This window comes from Amphiprion ocellaris, chromosome 14 (genome assembly GCF_022539595.1).
Source record: "Amphiprion ocellaris isolate individual 3 ecotype Okinawa chromosome 14, ASM2253959v1, whole genome shotgun sequence".
Lineage (NCBI taxonomy): Eukaryota > Metazoa > Chordata > Actinopteri > Pomacentridae > Amphiprion > Amphiprion ocellaris.
In genome coordinates this window covers 26,340,900-26,360,246 of record NC_072779.1, presented here as the reverse complement: position 1 = coordinate 26,360,246, position 19,347 = coordinate 26,340,900, and the positions used below count along the sequence as shown (strand labels likewise).

The window sequence follows — 19,347 nt, the reverse complement described above, 5'->3', positions numbered from 1 at the left end:
TTAACTCATTTCTTGTCACCTGAAAAACAGCCTTCGTGTATAACTGTGAAATGTGCATTATTTTTCAGTTTTGGGTTACCTTACCTTTGTACCATTTCAAGCTATTCATTGGACTTGAACTACTTCAATTTAAAAAAAAAAAAAAAAAAAAAAAAAAAAAAAAAACTGGAAAAATTGGGGCTTTCTAAAACCTGTCATCGGTAGTATATATAAAAAGACACGTTATAGTCATATGCACGAACAATATAAAACATATAACTAAAACATTTGCACATTTAATCACATTTTCTTTTCAGAAGTCTTTTTGTTCCATCTTATTATGGCTAAAGACACTTTCCTGCAATTTTCATAATGTTACTTTTCAAAACAGTGGTGTTAGCACTGCTCCACACTAATCATTAAGCTGTAGAGCTCAACCATTGTGGTTAGCTCTTGTTTTAGCCATACAATACACTGTCACGGCACAGGTGAGAACCCAAGGAGAAAGTGCACGGACTAGAGACCAGTCAGGATTCAAGAAGGATTTATTTAACAAATGGACAACAAAACTAGACCAAACTATGATGAGTGGAAAGAGTATCAATTAAGGATTTAACTAAACACTATTAAATAAACAGTAAACCAGAACTAAAGGAAAAACCAAGAAGGGAATTAAACTAAGCTCACTGGTGGGGAAGGGACGGGGGTCTGAAGGTCCAGCAAGTAGCCGGGCAGAACCAAGCAGGCAGGAGGGTCTGAGGGCCCGGCAAGTGGCTGGACAGAACCAAGCATGCAGAACGGTCCGAGGGTCCGGCAAGCAGCCGGGCAGAACCGAGCAGGCAGGAGGGTCCAGAGGTGAGTACAGGAATGCAGATGAGTTACTGAGGTTGCAGGATTGGGGCAGTGCGGTCCACGGAACTGCAAGCACAAAAACACAGGTTAGTGATGAACTAGATACATAGGAGCAAAAGGTGAAATGGACAAGAACTGACAGCATGGAGCTGAAGCTACAATCTGGCAGGGTGTGGAGTGTGGAACTGGCTTTTATTGCTGAGGAGGAGATGTTACAGGTGTGCTGCGCCACAGCTGCCCAGAGTTCTGCTGATGAGCTGAAGATTGATTAGTTGCAGCCGCTGCAGAGAGCGGCACAGCGGAGAGAGAGAGAGAGAGAGACAGAACAGGAGAGCAGAGTGGAGAGAGAGGGAAGAACAGGAAAAGGCAGAAATAAAGAGGGAAAGCAACAAGGGAGGAAGAGAGGAAGGGAAGAGGAGATCACGGGAGGTCAGGTGGGGGCAGATGCAGGTACCAGGAAGGGGGCCGTGACATACATAAGTTATAAATAAAGAATAAAAGTTGTAATTCAGAGTAAAGTTATGAATAAACCATTTATGAAGTGTCGGTGTACATACACAAACTACACAAGCAACCTCTTATCTCCTAAGCCTGCTGAAAGCTGATTAATATCAACTGCTTAGCTAGCTCACTAGCCAGGCCTGAACAGACACATTAGCAGTGTTAGCTACCTCCTATCAGGTTTGGAAACTACAGTGAAAGACTGTCTTTTTTCTCTTCAGAGAGCTAGGTGTCTTTTTCTGAGAACATCTTCTAATCTGAATGAAACTGTGGATATCTAAATCTGGTGTTACAACTCGTCAAAATTCAGCTGCTGATATCTGCAATTCATATACTGTACATGAACAGTAAAAGTGAGGCCATTAGTCCTTTGAAAAATGACAGTGTGATTATTTGAAATGTTCTCTTTGTCCACATAAATTCAAGTTAATCCTAGATCTCTTGACATTGAACATCAAGCTCAAGGACAAATTTTAATGGAAAGACAGACACAATTATTTGATGCATTATGACTAGCTGACAGCAACATCGCTTTACTCTGTATTAACGTAAGGATACATCATCAACTAATGTTAGCAGGTTAAAGTTGTGTAAGCAGTGTTCAGACTAGTAATAATTCTAGTTCAAAATTAATTTAATTTCACTTCAAGATATCTACAGTTTCCTTTTTAGATCTCTTAAATTAAGCGCAATTCTACCAAGTCAAAGTGCAATTACAGATTCCTGAAATAGAGTTTTAATTTAGCGATATGGCACTGCAGGTATATGTAGATATGTCAGACGCTACAATAAGCTGGGGACAGAGGAGGCTTAATTCTTAAACATACCACAGCAATCGTAACCATATAGACTCTAAAAACAGATGTTTAGGCTCAACAAATGAAAAGGACCCAACTGTTTGTGTCAGTCTTTTTCAGATATGACAAATTCTAATGAAATATGTTCAAACAGCAAACTGTATTTAAGGGACCTTGTCTTGTCTCGACAATGGATGGTATTTTAAATAACCAATTACCAAATAACTGGTTGCATAAACACAAGTTTTTATATACTTGAAATCTCGAACTCAAGGTGGAGAAAATTTCAGTTATCAAACAATTGAATTTGTTTACCTCAATTTAGCTTCTCTTTTAAATCAATTAATGCAGAAATTTCAGTTAGAATTACATACAATCTTAAGTCTGTGTAACAACCGACATTGTTATGTCAACACGAACCCTAAAGGCTTATCTGGATCAATAAACTAGGATTGATTTTTTCATTATTAATTTAAAACCATTAACGGGTCCTCTTTAGATTGTATGTCACGCTGTTTTACCTCCATGTCAGAGCATCCTTTCAGTTCATTTTGACCATAAGTCTCTAATGAACGACGCTCTCTTTCTGTGAAAATTCCTTGCTTAGAAATTCTTTCTAATTCATGACTTTTTCCAACAATCTTCTTCACAACAGCATTACTTCATTACGTCAGCCAACAGAACTAGTAATATTGACATTTGAGATACCTGCAACTATTATTTTGACAAGTTCAAACTGAACAACAATCTTTAACACAGGTCACAACGACCTTGTAGATATCTCAAATTAAAATTCTGACTGAGTCACAGCGTAATTACCTCAAATGTTAAAACAGCTTGCTATATGCCATGGATGGGATGGTATGTTCCTATGAATGTTGCTGCTGAAAGGAATTGTGGGAGAGAATTTCCTTTTCTTTTGTGAGGATGGTCCAGTGTATCCTCTGCTAAAGGAGATAAGACACAAAACAGTGAAGCTTTATTCAGCATTCAGAGAATTTGACCAGCTCGTCTGGGCCATTTCACTCAGTGACAACAACAACAACAAAAAAAACAACTTTTAGTTTAGCCCAAGTTCCCAGCTCCTCCTAGTTACTGGCAGCCTTGATGAGCAAGTTACATTAGTTTTGTGTAACTTGAGCACAGGTTTACGTCTGTGCACTGTGTTTATTTAGAGCAGCATGTAGATTTATATTGTCCCCCACCCCCACCTCACTCATATTAATGAAGTTAAATTAGTATTCTTTTAGGTTAAATTCGGCAGCATGCAACTGAGAGAACACGTGCTGCCATGAACAGTAGCATCATGACAGAAAAACTGTGGCAAATCACGATTTTGGTCAGAAAAAAAGGCCAAATGGCAGACACCTTAAAAAAAAAATCTAGTGACTCCTTAAAACACTATTTCCATCATTTAGATCTGAGACTAAAATTATTAAATCATTTTAGAATGAGTAGAGTTTTTAATAATTCCTTAAGTAATTTATTTTAGAAACTTAAACACTACTTATTCATGACTATTTATCTTACTGTACTTAACTGACATTAGTTTAGCTTCATAGCAATTTAACACAAGAAATATGAGAATACACAGTACCAGTCAAAGGTTTGGACACAACTTCTCATTTAATGATTTGTCTTTATTTTCATGACTATTTACATTTCAGATTCTCACTGAAGGCATCAAAACTTTGAATGCGCACAAATGTAATTATGTAGTAAATAAAAAGGTGTAAAATAAGTCAAAACATGTTTTATATTTTAGATTCTTCAAAATAGCCACCCTTTGCTTTGATTACTGCTTTGCACACTTTTGGCACCTGAAATGGTTTTCACTTCACAGGTGTGCCTTGTCAAGGTTAATTTGTAGAATTTCTATCCTTCTTAATTGAGTTGGGACCATCAGTTGTGTTGTGCAGAAGTCACACAGTGGTTAGTACACAGTTGACAGCCCTATTTGACAACTGTTAGAATCCATATTATGGCAAGAACCAATCAGCTAAGTAAAGAGAAATGACAGTCCATCATTACTTTAAGAACTGAAGGTCAGTCAGTCCAGAAAATTGCAAAAAGTTGGAATGTAGCCCCAAGTGCAGTTGCAAAAATCATCGAGTGCTACGACGAAACTGCCACACATGAGGACCTCCCCAGGAAAGAAAGGCCAAAAGTCACCTCTGCTGCTGAGGATAAGTTCATCCGAGTCACCAGCCTCAGAAATGGCAAGTTAACAGCACCTCTGATTAGAGCTCAGATGCCACACAGAGTTCTGGTAGCAGACACATCTCTACATCAACTGTTCAGAGGAGACTGCGCAAATCAGACCTTTATGATCAAACAGCTGCTACGAAACCACTCCTAAGGAAAAGCAAAAAGCAAAGAGATTTGTTTGGGCCAAGAAAGACAAGGAATGGATATTAGACCAGTGGAATCTGTGCTTTGTTCTGATGAGTCCAAATTTGAAATCCTTGGTTCCACCCGCTGTGTCTTTGTGCAACGTAGAAAAGGTGAATGGATAGTTTCTACATGCATGGTTCCCACCATGAAGCATGGAGGAGGAGGTGTGATGACGTGGGAGTACTTTGCTGATGAAGCTGTTAGGGATTTATTTAAAACTGAAGGCACACTGAACCAGCATGGCTACCACAGCATCCTGCAGCGACATGCCATCCCATTCGATTTGCATTTAGTTGGACCATCATTTATTTTTCAAAAGGACAATGACCCCAAACACATTCAGGCTATGTAATGGCTATTTGACCACAAAGGAGAGTGATGGAGTGCTGCTTCAGATGACCTGGCCTCCACAGTCACCTGACCTAAACCCAATCCAGATGGTTTGGGATGAGATGGACTGTAGAGTGAAGGCAAAAGGGCCAAAAAATGCTCATTGAGAGAATGCCAAGAGTGTGCAAAGCTGTAATCAAAGCAAAGGGTGGCTATTTTGAAGAGTCTAAAATATAAAACATGTTTTGACTTATTTCGCACTTTCTGTTAACTACATAATTCCATATGTGTTCATTCATAGTTTTGATGCCTTCAGTGACAATCTGGAATGTAAATAGTCATGAAAATAAAGAAAAAACATTAAATGAGGTGTGTCCAAACTTTTGACTGGTCGTGTACTTATCAAACAAGTGTAGTTCATTGAGTTACCCATCCCCCACTTCTGTTCTGCTACAACAGCCAAATATTGTAGACTATTCTGAACAACAAAAAAAAAAAAGATATTCTTGCTCTTACTCCAACCAAAATCCCACATTTCTTGACGAAGTAATGGGGCATCCCCATGTTATGATGACATTAGTTGCCGTAAGCCTTTTCCTTGGTCTCTACCTTCACAGCTGCTTTCTTTCACATTGGGTAAACGAGAACACCGGGAACTTGCACGAACAATCAGAAAGAGGCAGGAGACGCAGTGAGGGGGGAGGAGGAGGGCAGGCAGGAGAGCTGACTCACTCCAGTGTGGGGGCTTTTGTGGCACAGAGGGGCACTGAATCATCTGGAGCCTTATTGAATATTTCCTCCATTTGATGTCATTATCACCCCAGTGATCATCACTCCCATCATCAGTGCTGTAATCCCAAGACTATAGATTACAGAGAGGAGGAGGAAGGCAGGCAGACCAGGGGCTGAGTGGGCCTTTGAGGTAAAACCAAGAGACTGAAAAAAAAAAAAACAGAAAACATGCCCATGTTCTGCCTGAACAAAGAAAGAGTAAAGAAATAAATCAATTTTAGTTCACAGGAAGGAGCTATTTGGCTGAAATATGGGGATTTCTGCAATAAAGTGCAAGAGATGTATTTGTTTTCTTTGAGGTAAAAGGGCTAGAAGCTGCATGAAAGAGAACTATTGATGGTGTTGGATCACTGGGCAAGCTTGTACATGTTTGTTCTGGATACACTATCTGCTGGGAGTGAGTGTGTGGGTTCTGACCAATGCCGACTGAGTTATCCATTAAATTCATTATTTGCTGCAGCAGAGTAATGGCTGTTGAACCTACACATAAAGAAAGATGACAGCATAAGTCTTATAGAAGTCCTTTCTATTTTTATTAGAAATGGATCACATTTCAACCCAAGCAGTACTTTTGTTTTACCTTCAATGTGCCATGCATACAAAATCTGAATCAAAGTGTCCATCTGTTAGTGCCCAATAAAGTTTATATATGTAAGGGGTTGATATCAAAGTCTTTCTGCTGTGCAATTAATATTCACAGATATGTACATTCAAATTAGTCAGCCTCAAATATTAAGCATCCTTGCGAAAAGAAACCAACATTTAAAGTAAAAAGTTACAAAAAAATTCAAATTAAACAATATATTTCTCTTTTAAAATATAATTAATAACAATCCCACTAACATGAGTTAAATTATGATTGCTTCATTTTTAACCGTAGGCACGTTGTAGATAGGTGAGGCGTCGTAGAAGCCAAAATGGAGGCCATGCATCTGTTCCTCTCTCCTCACTGCAGCTGATGTCTGTGTAAACAAAATCACCGAGCCATCCTGCGGTCCGTGTATGGACCACTTTGAAAACAACAGAAAAATATTTTAAAAAACCTGAACAATGTCTAAAGGTTTCCTCTGCTCCAGCTTCTCACAGGGTAGCTATCTGATATGTGGAAAACACAATGAACTCTACCAGGAGCTCTTTCAGTGATGTTTCATGGCTCACAATGATTGGTTTCTTTGGTATAAAACTACCATGACTTCTTAGAACTAAGAGAATCTCTTCTTTTGAAATTTAAACAGTAATGATTGGAAAACAACCCCCTGATTACTCACTCTGGGTTTCGATTTATCAACATACAAAACTCCTCTCTGAAGTGAAGTTGGATGTGGCTACAGAGGCATATCAGCATTAATAAGTAGTGGGCTAAATGTGATGTGATTGGAAGTCGAATTAAACATTTAAGGAAGCGTCACACCGATTATCTGTGGAATTACAAAAAACGAGGTAATCCTGTATAAAAAAATCCAACTGTCTTTGCTCACCAATGTGTTACCAGTGAATAAGTGGGATTACGTGTCTATTTTACAGGCAGCTTTGTGTTTATCAGCTGATCAACTTCAGTGTGTTAGAGGGAATCAGCAGTGGTTTCTGTGTGTTATACATATTTGTGTTTTTCCACATTCATTACCATACGTGATTTATGGAGACATAAATGTTTTTGATTCATTTCAGCTTTTCTTTCACTGCTGTGAAAATAAATCAGTATCCTCATAAACAGCTGAAACTTAGGGTAAAACACTAAAAGTAAATACGTTAATCTGTGGATAAAACTGAAGGCCTTTAAGAGATTCAGCATTTCTCAATGACATTTTTTGCTGTTATTAATTTCCATGAACATCATTTGACATTATAAGTCTTTCATTCATTAACTAAGAATTGAGTGAAAATACTTCATCTTCTTAGAATAACACGGAGGAATGCATTGCAATAGTATATATCAGTTGTCCCTCAGCTGTAATGTTAATTTTATTTTCATTTCCATCTTATGCAAAGACTATGGCTAATCTGAGCATCACTGTTCAGCTTGAACACACTGTCACCACTTTGCAGTGGATCTTATTTCCCCTTTTTCATAGATCAGATACATGTTTAGGATATCTACGATGATATACTGATCCTACCTTTCAATGAGAGCCCTAAAAATACCATCATCTAGTTCTGTTGTCTGAAAAGTAAAGAGGGAAGCAAGAAGGATAGAAGGTAACTAGAAAGAAGGGAATAAAGAAGGAAGCAAGGAAGGAAGGATAGGAATGAGCTAGTAGGTCATTGCTTTCTCTCTGTGGTGACTAATGAGACTCCAATGTCCTGGACAGTATTTTTAGGATGCTCTACATGTCCACTGAGACATGTAAGTTGCCAAGGTGACCTGTTTTCACCATGATCAACTATATAACCCAGAGTGGCTGCTCTTTAGGAAAGAAAAAGGCAGGAAAAAAGGAATATTTTCCCCTGAAGGTTTAGAATTTGGCACACTTCATGTCCTTTAGCACGGCATCTTCAAGTAAAAACTTTAAAAAAAAAAAAAAAAAAAAAAAAAAAAGAAAGTAATAGACCTGTTCCTGTTTGAGTGAATGCACATGCTGATATACTGGATTCACCTAAGGCAAAAAGGATTGTGAATACACGTGGAAAGTGCTCTTTGAGTCCCCCTCCACAGCTCATGTCCACAGTGCTGCAGAGTTACCGGTGTGTGGAGAGAGAGAGAGAGAGGCAGAGAGAGAAAGAGGCAGAGAGAGAGAGAGAGAGAGAGAGAGAGAGAGAGAGAGAGAGAGAGAGAGAGGCAGAGAGCGGGGGGCTGTTAGAAGAGGAGCGCTGGTTTTGTGAGGGAGGTGCTTCTCCCTCTACTCTGAACACAGAGCAAACCAGCTGAGTCAGGATGTGTCCCCTTCAGGTTGCTCCCCACATCTTCCTCTGTGGACCTCTCAAAGGGACATGTTGAGTAGCTTGGTGGATTTATTGGGGTAATTGATAGCCAGGCTGATGGCAGCAATATTCTTCAGAGCCTGCACAATAAAAAATAACAGTGCATCAGGAAGTGAATGAAATTCAGAAGAATGGGTGCAGTGTGAGAAAACCAAGCAGAGTGAATTTATACAGTGAGACGTGAGAAACCTTGATATTCACCTGCACTGTGCAGAGCATGATGAATAATGATGCTAAACTGGCAAATGGAGGGTGGCTAAACTGATGACATGAGAACGTCTGTGCAGTTTAAGTTGCCTTATTTAACAATCAAATAATTGAATAACCAGATTGTATTACCCTTTGCTTTGTTTTTTCATTTGATCATCTTTAGCAGTGTGTTTTAATGATAAGTCAGCTGATTGTTGTGTTTTTCATATCAGTCTATAAATGTGATTTTAGAACAAATACTGATAACACTGCTATTAAATTTGTTTTCCAGGGGAGGATTTCTTATGGCTGAAAGTCTTGTGCTGTGTAACATCTGACCAGTGCCCCCACCACATTAAAATTTCCTTCTGATCCGATCCTTGATTGAAAATTACAAAACAAATAGCCATAATTTACAGGCTATTTGTTTTCCCAAGTGGCCCAAGTTAGAACTTGTACAACATGAGTATCAAAAGTTCAACATTCAGTCAACCTTCAGTGATGCCAAGTGAATGACCTTTACTTTAGCAACTTTGCACATACAAGCCTCAAGTCTATCTGGTACACAGAAATAAAATGTACACCCTTATGAATTGTGGGCTGAGGGTGTCTCGCCTGGCTCTTAGCTGTAGTTTTATTGACATGGCTACACTACTGTTGCCATGGCCATGGATTAAAGATCCCCTTTGAAGGAAACTCAAGCTTTTTGCTGTTAACATGTCTGTATGTCGTTCCTTTATATGCTAGAAGACAAATCATGAGTGAAATAAGCAGTCAACTCCATGGATGAGTATTTCTATCCGCAGTGTACTGATGCCAGTTTCAAAAACACAGATTCAGACTTGCAGTGCCAAACTTTGTGTGTCATTATTATTCTTCACAATTTGTTTCCAGTTTGACCATGTATGGCTGAATTAGTATAATATTACAACTTGCCATTGTGTTGTGTAGAGTAGTTTTACAGTGTTTGAGAAGAGCTGTGGGTGAGCTGGTGTGCTGAGCCGCAGTGAGTGGGGAGGGGTGGGTGGAGAGAGAGGCAGGGATCTCATAGATTCACACATTCTAGAGTAAGCAATGATGTTGAGTGACATCTAAGCTATTTTAAGAAAAGAAAGGATTATTTTCATGGGGAAAAAAACCTTGTGATATGTAACTCCGATACACAGATATGAGTTTGTAGAAGTTTAATCAACAACCGTTAAGGGACTTTAAATATATATTCTGTGAAAATAAGATATACTGGTTAATCTTTTCAAACTTACAAAATTAACAGGACGAATTTGTCAAGTTGAAACACAGTGTTTAGGTAGCAGGATTTTTTTTCTTGGCAACAAAACCAGCTGTTAACACAACATTGACACATGATCACCTTTTAAAGCAAAGACTTGTCTGTTGAAACATCTAGTATACACAAGACAACATTAACATTCAATTCAGTCATGCTTGTGTCCACCAAATACATCCCAGTACAATTCTAACTTATCTTTTAGCAAGTTGATTAAATTAGCTGAACGTAAATCTGTTTCGTCCTGTTAAAAGGGAGTTTGTTCTTGCCACTGTCGCCTTAGGGCTTGCTCTGGGGGTTCAGACATATGGGTTCTGTAAAGTGTCTTGAGACAATATGAACTGTAATTGGCACTATATAAATAACATTTAATTGAATTGAATTAAACAGGTAGCTGGTTGTTGGCTTGTTGTTAACAGTATTATTTGGAGCAGCCAGGTTGTTTACAGTAGATTTATTACTGAAAACAACTGCCTCCTGTGCTTGGTGAGGAGGTTGACGAGAGCTGAGAGTAACCCCAAACAGCCAAGTTAAGAAGTTTCATTAGCTACAGGCATCTCTATTAACTTTACACCTAGTCATGTGATTCAGTGTTTATATAAAATATTGTCCAATGCAGCTTTAACTTAATGAATTTTGTTAATTCTTTCCTTGAAAAGCCATCCGCTAGACCAAATGTATTTATTTTTCAGGGCCAATGATGAAGCTCCATTTTTGCACTATGATTAGTAAATTTTCTTCAACATTTTGGCCCCATAAAATGAATCCTTCTCCCTGCTTTTTTTCTGTGAGAATTCCAATTCAGCTCAAGGTAACGTCCCGACAAAGAGCAGTACTTGCTGATTTGGCTGTTAACATGGTCCGATGGTTCTGGAGGGTAATATCATTGCAAATGTCACATCAAAAGCAAAGGTATCTTTCACTTTTATCTGTGTTTTAATTAAGCACATAATATCCATCCATCCATCCATTATCTATACACCGCTTAATCCTCATTAGGGTCAAGGGTGGGGCTGGAGCCTATCCCAGCTGACTCGGGCGAAGGCAGGGGATACTCCGGACAGGTCGCCAGTCTGTCACAGGGCTACATATACAGACAAACAAACACACTCGCATTCACACCTACGGGCAATTTAGAATAATCAATTAACCTCAGCATATTTTGGACTGTGGGACGAAGCCGGAGTACCCGGAGAGAACCCACGCATGCACAGGGAGAACATGCAAACTCCATGCAGAAAGATCCCGGGAAAGCCGGGACGTGAGCCAGGGATCGTCTTGCTGCAAGGTGAACGTACCAACCACTACGCCACTGTACAGCCCCAAGCACATAATATGATAAATAAAATCATTTAAAAAAAAAAAAAAAACAAAAAAAACTTAGCACTATCTATGAACATTGCAACTTGCTTTGTGGTCTAATAGATTTATTTAAAAAAAAAAAAAAATAACAGTTAAGAGGGTTTGATGAAAATGTAGCTACAGGAAGTGAAACGGTTTTAGAACATTTTCCCAATCCTGCGAATGTGAACCTCAGCCAATTCGCCTTTAGATTTTGCATCATTGTTACCATAATAGTTCTGACTACTGTGCCAAGTCACCTATGGTTTTGTTTTCAGCCTGACAGGTATTAGGTAACTGCTCAACAGAACCACCCACAATGTTTTTTCACACCCCGCATCCACTGCTCCTCTTAACTGCCTTCAGGCTCCTCTGCTGTATTACATGGCCCTCAGTACAGAGGACGCTGTGGCTCACTCTGCCACAAATGCTAATGGACTGTAATTACCAAATACATTAGTCCCAAGCGCGGCCCACACACATTCAAAACAAGAGGAGGGGGTGCCGCAGGATGCGCTAGGTGTCAACAGCCTGGTGATTCACTTGCAAAAGAGACTCCAGCCGTGAGCTGACTCACAGTGACTGAAGACTGTTCAATCAGCAGGACTGCGTGGTTAAGAAAGAGAGTTATATAACACTTCTCAGTGCATGGTCAACTTCTTTGAGCTACGATCATCCACATCAGGCATCGATTCACAACTAAAAACATCAAAGCTGACCTACGAGAGGCTGGCTGAACAGAAGACTTTCAATTTAGTAAGACTTCAGTGGTTATTTTGCAAAAACAAAAAAAAGGAGTTAAAGTCTTACCATTGCAGTGTGATTGAGGAGCTGCTCATCAGTGGTCATAGCTAGCAAGTACTCCTGGAGGATGCCCTGTGCCTATAAAACACATCAAATGCTGGTATTGAATGTGTCTTCTGCAAAGAAACACAAGTAACCTGATAGATAACTGTCATTACCAGAAGGAACTTCCTCAAGAAATATTACCCTAAGACATTACATAGGAGACAAAGAGTTGTAGATAAGGCCTGGTTCCCTGACCACTCTCCATCTCCATCTCAGCATCAAAATGAACAGTGGAATGTAGGAAAAGTTCTTCAAAATTATAAACAAACTAAAAGAGTGCTTCCACTAAAGCCCTAAGGGAGAGACGTACCTTGGGTTACATAAGCACAAGTATTTGGGCAACACAGATAAGGCTACACAGACGCTAAATGGGGTGAGACTGGCTAAATGGAGCTTTCACAGAAGTGGAGACACAATCCAGAGCACTGGTCCACCATTCATTTCACAGCTCCTCGAGTGTTTATGCTGGAGGAACATCCTAGAACCATTTGTATAGTCAGCAGTGCATGACATGCTGTTGGGATTCCTAAATATAACTTTTACTTCCTGAATCTCAGTGAACCTGGCCATGAACTCCCCATGCATACAAAGAACTAGGACTGATGCTAGTTCAAAAAGCTTTTCGAATAAGCTAGTTGGAGGCTCAAACCTAATAAGGCCACAGAAAACTCCCTGATGTATCTCACAGCATATTAGTTTCCCATGACCATAAAGTAGTGTCTGCATGGAGCTGTTGACCTGAGTTGTCTGTCATCACTGCAGTTAAGGTCATAAGTCATCATGACTTTAGGGCCACCAACCTTAGTAAACACTAATCTTTGCTGTGTGTGTGTGTGTGTGCGTGCGTGCGTGCGTGCGTGCGTGCGTGCGTGCGTGTATACCATTGTGCTTATCCTTGGGCAAAAAAATTTAAAATTCAAAGAAAATCCCATTCAAGCAGCTCTCATAAGGCCTTAATTTCAAACTACCTCAAGTTGTGGACAAGGAGCTGCAACAAAAGCAGCAAACACATTTGTATTGTGTAACTGACAGATCTCTGTGAAGATGCTCTGCTGGATGGAGGTGCGAAAATGTGTCACAAGGCAAACTGCTGAGTACTGCTACTGCCCCCTGGTGTTTGTTGACACATCTGCTCATATGAGCCTCTCACTCTCCGTCACATGCAGCAACATTAAGCGGGTGCAGATAGGAGCACAGAATCTGTCCTGTGTGACAAGTCAACTGATGTAATTGTATTGTCAGATCAGAAGCCTCAGGCCTCGTTGGTCATACCCAAGGGGTATAGGAGTGGTAGTGCTTTTCTGGGACTGTCTGGTTCAATTGCCTCTACAGATGGAAAACTCCTGGCTGAGACTTCTCTAAATTAATAATTCAAGACAACTGAGGGAGAGAGAGAGAGAGAGAGAGAGAGAGAGAGAGAGAGAGAGAGAGAGAGAGAGAGAGAGAGAGAGAGAGAGAGAGAGAGAGAGAGAGAGAGAGAGAGAGAGAGGGAGAGAGAGAGAGAGAGAGAGAGAGAGAGAGAGAGAGAGAGAGAGGGAGAGAGAGGGAGAGAGAGAGAGAGAGAGAGAGAGAGAGAGGGAGAGAGAGAGACCATACACGCATACACATCACAAAATGAATAGCATCTCTTCTTCTCCCAAGCAGCCTGCAGGGAGCCTGTGTGGCACTGTGCTGTCTGGCAGATGGCATGGCCGGGTTTTGGCCCTGAGCCCAGTACAGAACAGGTGGGTTGAGGGAAAAACATGCTCATCTTACAGAGACTGACATAAACAAAGGGAGACAGAGGGTATGTGTGGAAACACAAGACAGTAAAGAGAAAAATGTTAAGTAAAATTCTACTCTCACTATATGTTAGAGTATGTTATCAAACCAAAAAAAGATGGACAGGTCGTTGCCAAGGACTAAAAAGTGGTTTCTACACAGTCAGCTGTGCTGAGGCTTCTCTATATTGAACCTACAGGGTCAATAAAGCTGTCATCACAGCAGAAACAACCAACACAACTAAACAAACAGCTAAAATGTCAACTAGCCACACCTACACCTTTGATAACAATGCCTATATAATACCAGATGTGGTCTGTGTCTTTGAATGTGGTCTGTATATACTTTATATGTGTCTGTATTTATGCATCACTCACGATGGCACGGGCCTCAGCGATGAAGAAGAGTTCGGTGAGGGCTCTGTGAAGAGGCAACAGCACAGTGATACTTGTGGGATCTTGGCTCAGGCTGTTTTCCATTGACGTAAAGAGCTGCCACAGGGGTCGCAACAGTGTCAGTTCACAGGCTCTGGAACGCAAACAGATAGATACGTGGATTAACAAACACATGCATGCAGTTAGAATTTGGGAAAAGCAAAATTGTTGCATGCATGAAAGTGCCAAGACCTGTGACATCCAGCAGTCCCAAACAGTGACTAATGGATAATGCCAGATTTTTAAGTAATACCTTAAATGTATAGTGACTTGACAATCACATATCTTACACACAATAGCAGCGGTCTGCATATTCTCTGTACTCTCCTACTGAAAAATGTGAATTGTTGTGTCTTGGCTCGTCAGATAAAGACCAATTAGAATATGCCTGGATGGTTCCAATGGATAAAATACTCTGCTTATTAATAACTATCATCTGATACAGTTTTTCTACAAAAAAAATAATTACCTTGTCACAATCTCTAAACATTAAAATATTTCTACTCATCCTGCTTTGCTGAAAAAAAGCAACATTTCGAAAGTTTCAATAATAGATGTACAATTGTTTCCCCTTTCAGTAAAAGGTCAGCTCTCTTTGTATACACACCCATGGGTATGCAACACTATTGAACCATAGCTGCTTTCCAAACATCATAAAATCCAGCCCCTACATTGACATCTTACACTTGAATTAAAATATAAGATGTGGACATAAAGAAAAGCTTCTCTGGATGAAAGCGGATAAAGGTTTCTGGTGTCATAGCCATCCAACACAGTGACATGCATAAGTACACACATTTTTGAATGAAGGGGGACTTTAAAGTTTGGGTAAAGTGTGTCAAGAAGTTTGTCTTCTTCAAGATTTCCGTTCTAATGATGCCTTTGCTGCCCGTGTGAGCACAAAATCCTCATAAAATGCTTGTCATCATGACCAGAAGGTTGGTTGTGTCAGCCTGCACATATGCAAATTCTTAAACGCATACTTTACCTCATTTCCGTGGTGATTACCAGAGCATTTATGAAGGCTTCTATGCAAACTCTGTGTGGAAGTGCAATCCTGCACCTCTTGGCAAGACTGTGAGAGCCAGAAATGTGCACTCAGTCTTCTTCCTACACCTCACCTTACATAGGTCCAGGTGAACAGGATGTCAAGGTAAGAAAATGTGTGTGCTGTACTTTGTGTGTCTGTAAGTCAACAGTTTGACGATGACTTCACAGCAAAGGTGAGAGCAGCACAAGAAAGAATGAGAAAAAGTACAAGCAAATGAAGACTTACGTCTGGGACTGACACTGCAGCAGACGGAGCAACAAGTGAACGGCTTTGAGTCGCTGGTTTCCAGTTTGACGACAGGCCACGCCCACCTGCCACTCCCAGATATCAGCCAGTGGCATGTGACAGAGCACTTGCTCATCAGCTAACATTTGCTTCAGTATCTCAAAACCTGATTAGAACAAGAAAAAAAACATGACAACCTGATGATTCAATATGAAATTAATTTGCATATTATTGGGTTACTAATAAAGTAGGTTTGAATCTATTTAAGAGGAGTGTGTATTTGTTCTGATGTAAGGTACCTGTCTGAAAACGTCCCCTGTGGCCTCCTGTGATGGTGAACTTGTAGCCCCACTCTGTGTTGCTCATGTCTGACATAAACCTGTAGTACAGGGTGTCACCTGAGTGAAAACCAAACACAGACATATGTTGATAGGCATTATTTGAACATAAAATAACAATAATCTATGCCAAATACACACACATATGGATATGCCTGGAGCAGAAAAGGAATGAAAATTCAAGTGTCCTCACCAGGGATCTCAAAATCAGACCATTTCTGTGGAGATCCACTGAAGTTGTGGACATCCTGGAGGAAATCACTGCTGCTCGACATGATGAGCTCATCACAACCTTCCTCCGTGTAGCAGCGGGAGTCAAATTTTACTGACAGGTAGATTGCACCTGGGATGTGCACTTTGTCCTGAGTACAAAGAAGATATGGACAAAATAATGTTTTTAAACTGAATCAACACAACATACAGGAGTTAATGTAGAGTTAAAATTTTTAAAACATACTGGCACACATATCCCTGACCTTAAATTTAAAAACCCTGGGGTCCATACTACAAAGCAGAATGCAAGGCTAACGAGGTAATTTCAGGTTTAACCCTGGGATTTCATGGCTTTACTTTCTGTCAGGGTACATCGCCTTGGTAACTTACAATCAACACCTAACCTGCCCTGGCGTAGGTACTGTTCAAGATAATAGATATGTAAAAACACCCCCTACTGACCAAACAGTTCTCTTAGAATATGGCAGCACCATTTATACAAGATCCCATAGATCTTATCAGCAGACAGTGAGGTGATCTCTGAGGAGGACAAGAGTTCTTAGAGACCATCTAAACCATTATCTCTCCCTGAAGAACATAGATATGCATAGATATACAGGGAACCACAGTCTCAATTGCTTTATTTTTTTCCTTGTTGATTACAAGCAATGTCAAAGCAGTTTTTTTTCTATAGCCTGACTGATTAAAGCACTGAAGCTTTGCACTTGCTGACCTTATAAGATTTGCAGTAAGCCTACTTAACAATTTGAAGTATGTTTCAATATTTGGTCTTTACTTGCACCATCAGGGCTGCAACTGAAAGACTAAAGTCAAAATTGTCTTACAAGCATCTAACCAGCACACTGATTTAATGAAATACATAACTGTATATAGTCAGATAAACTCCCTACAGCTGATTAAAGGTTTATTTTTTTGCTCTTCTTGTGATAAATATGTGACTCTGGACCTGTGCCATGTTTAAGTTTGGTCATCTGGTGCCAACACCACCCCTTTTACGTGAACACGCTCATAGGCAGGTTCAGAAACCCCGGGTTGAATTGATGAGTTCATAACCAGCATCATGTAACCGCTTAGCTTGACTGCAGCTGTTTAGTGAAGCCAGGTAACAAAAAAACATCCTGGATATATTGTATTCATTTCTGAATTTGTAGTTCAGGACCTGTACTAATAGCCAGGTGTCCTGTTAAAAATGTTTTTAGCTACACAACATTGACTTTGTGGCTAGTTTGAAAGTTGACACTGGCATAAGAAAGGACCGACTACTAAATTAAAAATGTCATAAACCGTTACAACTACTGCTGATAAAATAAAACAAACAAACAAACAAACATAAAAAAAAAAACACAGTTCACCTACCTCAAAGTTGGTGTTGTTATCATAAGGGTGTTTGGACTCTCTGACTTGTACTGCCATACCTGGCTCCTCCATGAACTGGCATGCAGTGAGAGACAAACTGCACAGCATACTCTGACTGCAGCCCTTCAGCACCCTTTGCAGAATCTGATTATTAAGAGAATATTGTCACATTAATTCAACAAAACTTTAAAGTATTATATGTTCATAGAACATTTTATACTCTTTGCACAGCTCTCGCTTCTCACCATCTCCCAGAGAGGCCTCTCCTCCAGCTGCATGAGCATGTCCAGGATGTAAGCCATGTGTGAAGCTCCATTCAGTTCCAGAGCCTCCTCACTCAGCGCGGTGTCTGCAGGCCAGTCGGCAAGCAGCGAGGCCAGCACGTGGCGAGCGTACAGTGTGGCGATGGCCTGGTTGACCTTCACCAGGTATTGACGAACGGCCCGATTGCTGCGCACATCCAGTTCTTTGTGTAAGAGAGCTGAGCTTTTGGTACGTCTCTGCTTGGCATAACTGAGCTGTAGATCGCTCTCTGAATTGGTAATGAGCTTCTGGGCCACTACGTTGATTTCCTCTGTCGCCTTTTCACAGTGACTGGGTTTAGACTGTGAGAGGAGGGCAATATTGGACATTGATATATAAAACACATCATATCAAGATGTCATAGTGACTAACAGTAATATTGGTAAAGTCCCAAATAGAAGTTGTGTTTTTTGACAAATAAAAAGTCTTTTGTAATAAATAAAAATTGGCTTTGTCAAGGAACATTTCAAACAACTCACCATGCAAGAAACGACAATCATATCAGTGTCCACAGCCTTGGTGTTCCTTTCCTCAGAGCGAGGCCGCCTGGTGGGCTGCCACTTCTGAGCCAAAGTACGGATTGTCTCATCTGTTTTTATCTCTTCTCCATCAAATCTGAAAATGACATCAAGACACAGCATACAAGAGGAGCAACAACAAATTGTAAAATATGACCTTTTCAATGGTGGATCATAAAAAAAAGTAAATTAGGAAATCATTCTTGATGCTAACCTCTTCTGCACTTCCAGGAAGAAAGAGTCCGTCCTCTTCATCTGCAGCTCATACATGGCTCGCAGGATGGGCAGAGGGGCGTTTAAGGCATCGTGGGTGATCTGTGTGGAATTTTAAAAAATATAAAGATTTTAGATTCTTGCATCATACTATTTTTTGTTGCATGTATTCTTAATAGTGTCTCCCATTACCTGGAAGCAAATCTTTGTCTCCTCATCAAGACCCTCTAAGGGGTCGGGCCTGTTGACATCAGTGTCGTCGGCACAGCAGCTGGAGTGGTCTGAGTCGTGCTCCTTGTCCTGCTCCCTTTGGTCTCTCTCGGGGTCCTGGGCCATGGAATGGATCTCCCTCTTGGAGGAGTAGAGCATGATGGACAGAATCTCCAGATCTCGTAGCAACCACAGCTTGCTGAAGCCCGTCCCCTTGCTGCACTTCCTCACCAACAGCTGGGTCAGCCCTGACTGCTGGATGGCCTCCTGTGCTTGCTCTACTCCATGCTTCTATATCAGATATAACATGGAATGATAAAACTATCACTGGACAGGTACACACTCCCCAAAGAAGCAGATGTGAATTTGTGAATATTTGTGCAAAACCTGCACACTTTGGGCATACTGGCAAACAACTGACATTGAGGTGCAGCTAGACTATTATGTACTACAAAATAGGCTGGACAAGTGAGAGT

General features: G+C 40.4%; 1 protein-coding gene and 1 long non-coding RNA gene across 2 annotated transcripts in view; both read right to left on the bottom strand.

The window, feature by feature from the left end:
* Window positions 1–506: 506 nt before the first annotated feature.
* LOC129350538 (uncharacterized) lies at window positions 507–3,916 on the bottom strand. The gene is made up of 2 exons (XR_008603972.1): window positions 2,949–3,916; window positions 507–897 (listed from the first exon to the last, which is right to left on the bottom strand). It is a non-coding gene; the product is annotated as an uncharacterized LOC129350538 (long non-coding RNA).
* Window positions 3,917–6,154: 2,238 nt separating this feature from the next.
* zzef1 (zinc finger, ZZ-type with EF hand domain 1) overlaps window positions 6,155–19,347 on the bottom strand; it is a 33,923-nt gene continuing 20,730 nt past the window's right edge. The window contains exons 44-54 of the mRNA XM_023289891.3: window positions 18,854–19,162; window positions 18,663–18,763; window positions 18,410–18,545; window positions 17,873–18,232; window positions 17,628–17,771; window positions 16,231–16,399; window positions 15,999–16,097; window positions 15,700–15,865; window positions 14,367–14,517; window positions 12,190–12,261; window positions 6,155–8,644 (exon numbers count right to left, since the gene is read on the bottom strand). Of these exons, the coding sequence (XP_023145659.2) occupies window positions 8,564–8,644; window positions 12,190–12,261; window positions 14,367–14,517; window positions 15,700–15,865; window positions 15,999–16,097; window positions 16,231–16,399; window positions 17,628–17,771; window positions 17,873–18,232; window positions 18,410–18,545; window positions 18,663–18,763; window positions 18,854–19,162 (1,788 nt within the window). The 3' untranslated portion in view covers window positions 6,155–8,563. The remainder of the gene's footprint in view (window positions 8,645–12,189; window positions 12,262–14,366; window positions 14,518–15,699; window positions 15,866–15,998; window positions 16,098–16,230; window positions 16,400–17,627; window positions 17,772–17,872; window positions 18,233–18,409; window positions 18,546–18,662; window positions 18,764–18,853; window positions 19,163–19,347) is intronic.